The sequence below is a fragment of the Penaeus vannamei genome, chromosome 37 (assembly GCF_042767895.1).
Source record: "Penaeus vannamei isolate JL-2024 chromosome 37, ASM4276789v1, whole genome shotgun sequence".
NCBI classification, from domain to species: domain Eukaryota; kingdom Metazoa; phylum Arthropoda; class Malacostraca; order Decapoda; family Penaeidae; genus Penaeus; species Penaeus vannamei.
The window spans coordinates 14004382-14011881 of NC_091585.1; the positions used below are offsets into that span (position 1 = coordinate 14004382).

Consider the following 7500-nt stretch of genomic DNA (forward strand, 5'->3'; position numbering starts at 1 on the left):
TTGACCACCTGTACATGATCTTGGAACGTACGCCTTAAACATATCTGGAAAGTTGCACCAAAACTGAAAATACTGGTTATTGGTCTGCTGTGCAAGCTAAAACTATTTCAAAACACTAAATCATGCACAAAAAAAAAATACATCTAAGGTGGTCATGCATCTACTTCTGAACTTGGGGAAAATATCCCTTCCATGCATTGCCATTTACAAATACAATCATGCACAAATATTCTACATAAAAATTTCAACTGTCATCCATGCATTCTTTTCCAAACTGACCTCCTACTAATAATTTATGACATAAACAACTAATACACATCCTTGAATAAAATTCATAATCTCCTCAAGAGGACAAATCTTAAAATAATTAATATCTCAGGACTCGACTGCTAATTTTGAAACTGATTTCTCTTTCAAAATTTGATTTTTTTTTCTCTTCTATGAAAAAATAAGCATATGATATGACACAATATTCAAACATTAGAACAATAGTAACTGAAAATCTTATAAAGAGAAAAGAAAGAGAATAATAAAAATAGTAATATTGATGAAAAAAACTGCATTGCAACTACCTTAAAGTAAAGACCCAATCTTGCAAATTTTCTATTCAATGAATAGTTAAGGTTGGCAAAAACCACACACATTTATATGAGCATACTGGGACACACACACACACACACACACACAAGCACGCAAGCACACAAACTCTCACACACACATAAATGTCTACACACACCCACACCCACACTCTCACATACACAGAAAAGACAAATTTAGATATCATAAGGGGGAGTTTTAGTTGCGACTGCACATACAGAAAACAAGGGTATAAAGCATTCTAAATGTAGGGCTATTATCAGTCGTTAAGGAAAGGACTAAGCAGTATTCATTTTGTGGCACTAATTTCAAAATCTGTACTAGTCTATGTATTAGCATCAATATAATACTATGTTACTAATATCTTTAGAAATTGTCAGTATTAAGGTATATTCTGTTTGTAATGAAAAATAGTACATCATTATTAGCAGACAAATAAAGTCACCTTTTTAAATACATATATATCAACCAATTTTTCAGCTTGGCCCCTAGAGATAATAATAAAATTGCTGATTGCGTATCTTTGTAATAATATCCCAAATAATCCCTATTTTAATCAATCTGAAAATCTATTCTATGCAACAGCTAAAAAAACATTTTCATTATATGATCATCATTATCTTCCATATTACCATTTTATACATCTTATATTTGGTAAAATCTATTTGAATCTTTTGAATCTTGGTATTTCTGGTCTCATTATAATAAAACAGAAACCATTAAATCTGAAGAAAAACTAAAAAACTGAAGTAAAATGTGGCTTTCCACGTATATCCCCACTCCAAACCATTAGGTATATCAATAATTCTTCCAATAATAACTGTCATATCAATTTTTCTAACTATATAGTTTTTCTTTCTTTCAATTTTAATCTTATATATATGAAAAAGTAATACATATCTCCATTAATATCCACATGAGACAAATCCTTTAAAAAAAATAGTTATGAAGTTTGAGGCCTGATGCAACATTTCCAAGTGGGAGAGAAAGCCAAAGATGACCAACACTTTTATTCACCTGCAAGCGCACACACGCATGTACATGTGCGCACATGCATGCACGCAAACACACACAGACACATACAAGCATGGGCGCAAATATGCACAAACACACAGGGGCATCCATACATACACACATACACATACATACATACATATATACATACATACACACACACGCACACACACACACAAAAAAAAAATGGTTGGGAGGGAGGCTCTAGCTGAATGTCACATACTAAGGAGGAACACAAACCTGAAGAAGGAGGCGGGCCTGTTAGTGCGACGTTCAGCCACTGTCGAGGGTGAGGAGGAGGAGGAGGAGGAGGAAGTGGTGGAGGAGGACACATTGGAGGAGGTGGTGGAGGAGGAGGAGGAGGAAGAGGAAGATGAGTCTACCACACCAGTCCCCTGTGAGAGAAAACCAAGCTACCGTACCACTAGCCACACAGGGTCACGCACGCCTACACCGCTGCCTCTAGTTGCAACTTCAGTGATGGCGGCGAGCTCTTACGTTTTTTTTCCCTCTTTTCCTCTTCCTTTTTTTGTGGATGAAACAATCTAATATAAAGTTTTATGAGAGAAAAAAAAAGTACTGAAACATGTCCGTAACCTTTGCCCTTGAAAATGCAAATGTCAAATGCTGGTCATTTCATCAAATCCTCTAACATAGCTTTATCTAGAAAGAACAAGAGAACGGAAGAAAAAAATTTGAATTGCAAATCAGACTAAAAAGAAAATCTTGATATGTAGTGGATTTTTCGATCATTTTACCAAGAGACATAAGTATTTTCTTATCCCAAATCATTCTTGCATTCACAGAGAGCAAAGGTTTTTGATGAGGCTCGTTAAAACAATCAATCAATAAAAATCAACAAAAAAACACTGCAGCAATGGGGCAAAAACTATGGCACTCATTTTGTTCACATTTCTGATTTTTGTGTTAATATCATATTCATCTCAGCAATCAAAATTCTAGCACACTTAAGCTTTACAATTCAAAATCCAGGTTAAAATCAATTTAAACAAAATATTCATTTGTTTATATTTTACCCCATACCTGCTATATTATTATTTATGCTGCATACAGGAGGCATTAAAATGAATATAAAAATTTACTTCAAAATATCTAATCTAACATTAAAAAGAATTTAGAATTTATTGACCTTACTTTTAATGACACCTGTATATTCAATTAAGAAAAATTGAATATATTCTATTTTTAAAAATCTCTATAAAATCTATATATTGATGCATTTCAAGAACCATATCACAAATCAATCAATTGAAATATATGTTCCTAATCAAAAAAGAGCAAAGAGATATATTTTTTTTAATGTTCTTTCTACCGATATGTTAGGGAAAAAAAGAAATAAGAAAATCAGATCATGCTTGTACTCTTGATCGCTATTCTATAACAAGGAGAAGGAGCAAAGGTGTGCCCATTCTGCCCATGCCTCGAACTGCTAGAGAACTTTTCTCGTTTTTTTGAAATGCTGAGAAGATCCTACAAAGAAAGCAAACTCTAAGGAGACTGCTTCCTTAAAATCATCTGATGAGCAGTTGAGGTCACTGAACAGCTTCTGTGTAAAGAGATAGCTTTGTTCTAGCACAACAGACGGCCACACCTTAGCTTACTGCAGCTAGCCAAACCACCATTTTTTTTTCTTTCTTTTTCTAAAGGATAGCAATATATTCCATCATCTTATTACTAAGTGTGTTCCCAGCCTAACCAACATTCTTTTTCTTTCCAAATAACTAAAATTTAGTCATAATGTCAAAAGAAAAGTCTGCAAATCAAGTGTTCTGTATGCAAATATGAGTTGCTGTGTCTATGAATGAGACTGCAAATATTAAAATGTTAATAATACGTATGTATAAATACACCTGTCTTTATATATTCTATTGAGAGACACTAAGGACACAATGAGGAGAGCTGTTGGTGAGACCGGCAACACCTTAATAAAAGCTGCGGTCCAGCATTCACACGTGTCCGCCCGTCAAGACCCGATATAACCCAGTTCTTCACGGCACCCATGGTATCAGGTCTAGGCCTTCCTCAGCCTTTGTCCTCTAGGGTTGTGATAGCCCTGTGTACTTTAAACTCAATTATCAATATTGTCTGACTTATTTTAACTCCATGTTCAATTTCTCTTACAAGTAGACCTCATCCGTCTAATAAAAAATAAATAAATAAATAAAAAATAAAGTAAATAGAATTTACTTGAGGTCTAAGTTAAGTATCTTTCTGCCAAGTACATTAAGAATCAGCATAACTTGGATTGATAAAAAAAATAAAAATAAAAAATGTATCTACTGATCACTTCTAGCCACTTCTATAATCTGTCAAGTCATGGAATTATTGTCGAAGCTGAAAGCATGTTGCTAGTCAATCCCACTGTCCCTTACACATGAGAGAGTACTCACTTCCTGCCGCCATAACAAAAGCTTTGGGAACACATCTACGAACTATCACTCTGAGCTCTGGTGCCTTCCCGTACCGCTAGCGTGACCGTGATGTCTTGCACTGCTACTTTAAACATCCAGCAAAGAGTGAAAGGTGCAACTCCAAGATGTAAAAAAAAGTGAAGCCCAAGTCCTTGGAACTGCCCTGAAAACACCTTCCAGCAGTGCTTGTGGGAGGTGGGAAGGGAGGGAAGGGAGAGAAGGAATACTTGGCTTCAACAAGTTCTCTGCTTACATCAAAATGTCCTTTGAGGCGAGGCTTCCTGCCCAGGTGGTTTCAGGGAAGTTCTCAAGGTTACTGGCTAAGAATAAGACTTCTCAGGGTCTGGACGGGCGCGGCACTTACGTGTGTGGTGACTACTCGAGTATATTGAGCCAGCGGCCCAAGATGGACGCCCCCCGACTGCGTACCTTGTGCTGGCCACCCGCCCCATTACTGCTCTTCCCGTTGCCATTCGTGTTTCCCTGTGGTGCCTTGAGGGAGTCTCGGCGACCCACAGCTACTCGCCCACTGGCAGCCACACTGCTGGTGCTACGTCCAAGGGGGCTGGCTCGTGCTCCCTCTTGCAGGGTGTTTCTATTTGTTGCAGTCCTTGTATTAATGCTTGGAGCAGGCGACGACCGGGGAGTAGCTGTGGGGGTGGAGCGTCCTGATGCCAGCCCAGGCCTAGTGCGAGGTCCAGCTCCTCGTCCGACAGACTCCCGCCCTCCTGAGACCTCAGTGCCTGAGGCCTCCCTGTGGCTGCTAACAGAATGTGTAGTGTGATGAGAGCTCCAAGAGCCAACTGAGGAGGATGTCCGCACTTCTCGGCTACGCCGTGGTGGTTTCTCCACAGCAGGGGGAGCTTTGCGACCTCCAGACTCTAGTGTTGAACCGCTCACAGTGTTGTTGTTGGTTTCTGCATGCCGCGTGTCCTCTTGATGGACCACCACATCATACTTGATGTTGGGCCCAGGGTGGACAGTGTGTGTGGCAGCTTCCACACTCTCTGCATCTCCACTATCTGTCATGGTTGCCACAGTGTGCAGCAATGGGTGGGCACCCACACTCGCATCCTTTTGGCCAGGCGCAGTCCTCTCACGCTCCTCCAGCTGGTGAAGCAATATTGTCTCAATCATCAGGGCAATAATGAAGGCCAATAATATGGTCCTTCCGGACATATCCGGAACAAATACATGATGATGGTAAACAATATCAATTCAGCTACAGTAACAATAAATTTTTAACTTAGAGTATTCTACATCATATATAAATATATACATATGAACATTTACAGATAAACTAACACAATGACAGACAACAGATGGATAAGCATTAGTGCAAATACAAAAATATCCAAATATGATAATGAACACATAATTATCATTATAACTATCATGAACAACCATATTTTTGTAAATTTTAAATCCTCAAAAATCCTCTTTTCACTCATCAAAAACACACAAAGGAAATATGATAACAAGATCTTTTAACAAAATAATTAATCAAAAAATATAAAAAAGGGGGGAGGAAGGAAAGAAATAGCCACATAAATATTCTGATAACTAAGCAAATGGCATGAGGGAGAGACAGACAAAATGGAATCACAAAAAAATAATTTCCATGTATACCCAACTTCAATGGGGCCAAGCAATATCTACAACATTAATAAGTTTGATGATGAAGTGGCACTGTAACAATTAGTTCATTCATTACTTTTCATGTGTCATTGTCGAAGGAAGACCTATTCCCTATTACTAATCTCAAAGTATGTTTTCCAGCCTTAGCCTTAAACCCCTAATCTGCTTCCTGTACTCTAATGCCAACCTGTGTCTTCAACCCGAGGTTTTCTTGACGCAGACTAGTGATGGTGGCGTGATTCTGACGTTGTTCTGACTCCCACTCAGCTGTCTTGCTCACCCACTCCTCGCTTGCAGTCTCAATCTGCTTCTTCAGCACCTGCAAGGTATGTATTAGCCTCAAGATTTTGTTGTTCAGACAGGATGGAGAAAAAACACAACATAAGGAAGGCTCAGCATCTGTGAGTATCAGTACTGAGGAGGACTTCAGTACTGGCTTGATGAAGATATGAGAACATATACAAAAGCACACACTTTTACATACCTCAGTCTCCATAACAGTGGTAAGAAGCTGACGTTGGAGTTCCAGCACATCCTTTTCACGTAGGATGGCTGAAATCCTCTGCTTGTTGGGCTGGACTTTTATTTTCACCCCTTTGAGAAGGCTCACAGGCATGCTGAGTCCTCCATCTGCACGCCCAGCTCTCCGCTCCCGCTCAATCACAACTCGGTCACTCCCCTTTCTCACTTCAGTGCTTGGGGGAACAGCTACTGCAGCTGGGGTAGTTACATCTTTTGTGGAAGTTGCATCCTTGCTGGTGCTTGGCTGAAGCTGGTCTTTGCTAGTGCTGCCTTCCCTGTGTGATGAAGTACTAGCATCCCTTCCTGCTTCTCTGCCTGTGCTGTGGCGCTGTGACCGGTCCTTGATAGGAACCTTAAGAACACGTGGAAGCACCACATCCCTCTCACTGTTGATCCTCACACTGGACGCACTGCGGTACATCCTCCCACCTCTCCCTCCTCCCCCCATCGCTGCCTGGGCATCATCTGGAACTTCCCCCGCAACACTTACAGTGACTGAGGGTGGATATCGGCGAGACTTTGAGGACAAAGTGGAGGTGGAGGATGAGGTGGTGGTAGAAGTAGTGTTATCACTGACAATATGGACAGTGTTGACACCTCCCATCACACTGTGCACAATGCCACCTGTGGAGGCTGGTCCATCTCGACGCACACCATTGGTTTTCACAAACTGGAGATTCAGATCATTCCTCATCTCGACCCGTGGGTCCACTCTAGGATCTATTCTAGGATCAAGTCTTGGGTCAAATCTGGGGTCTAATCTGAGAGCACGGACCTGTTCCTCGAGGCGTCGCTTGTCGCCCGCAAGAGCCATTAACTGGTCATGGAGGTCAAGGAGGCGTTGGTGCGATGCTGCAGCCTCTGCCTCTGCCCACGATACCCTACCCACAAGATACTGCCGGTCTTGCCGCAGCCGTTCCACAGCAGCCCAAGCTTCCGCTTCAACTCCCAAGCCCACAGGTGTTGCCACAGGAGGAGGTGGGGGTAGGAACTCCCCTCTGGAGGGGTAGGCTCCCAGGGGCCCAGGGAGAGAGTGAGGCCACAGGTCTCGGTATGCTGGATGAGGCCTGGGCGAAGCCAGAGGGGGATCAGACGCAGAGCTGGTGGGCTGATGGGGAGGCTGACTCACACGTTCCCTCTCTACACGCTCTGCACGCTCGAGTTCATTTCTCAACCTCGTGCCCTTCCTCTGGATCACATCCAGCAACTGCCACAACTCATCTTCCGCTGAGCCAAGAGGAAGTTCTGGCTCCACAGAGGTCCAGCGATGGTCCTCCACCCCCCCCACACCTGACAG

At 41.5% G+C, this 7500-nt stretch overlaps 1 protein-coding gene across 3 annotated transcripts in view; it reads right to left on the reverse strand.

Moving 5' to 3' along the window:
* The window catches only part of LOC113809024 (serine-rich adhesin for platelets), a 127290-nt gene that overhangs the window by 10031 nt on the left and 109759 nt on the right, over positions 1-7500 (reverse strand). For all 3 annotated transcript variants that reach the window (XM_070115555.1, XM_070115554.1, XM_070115553.1), the window contains 3 exons: positions 6166-7500; positions 5869-6000; positions 4473-5153 (listed from right to left, as the gene is read on the reverse strand). The exon at positions 6166-7500 is cut by the window's right edge and continues 474 nt beyond it. In XM_070115555.1, the coding sequence (XP_069971656.1) occupies positions 4473-5153; positions 5869-6000; positions 6166-7500 (2148 nt within the window). The remainder of the gene's footprint in view (positions 1-4472; positions 5154-5868; positions 6001-6165) is intronic.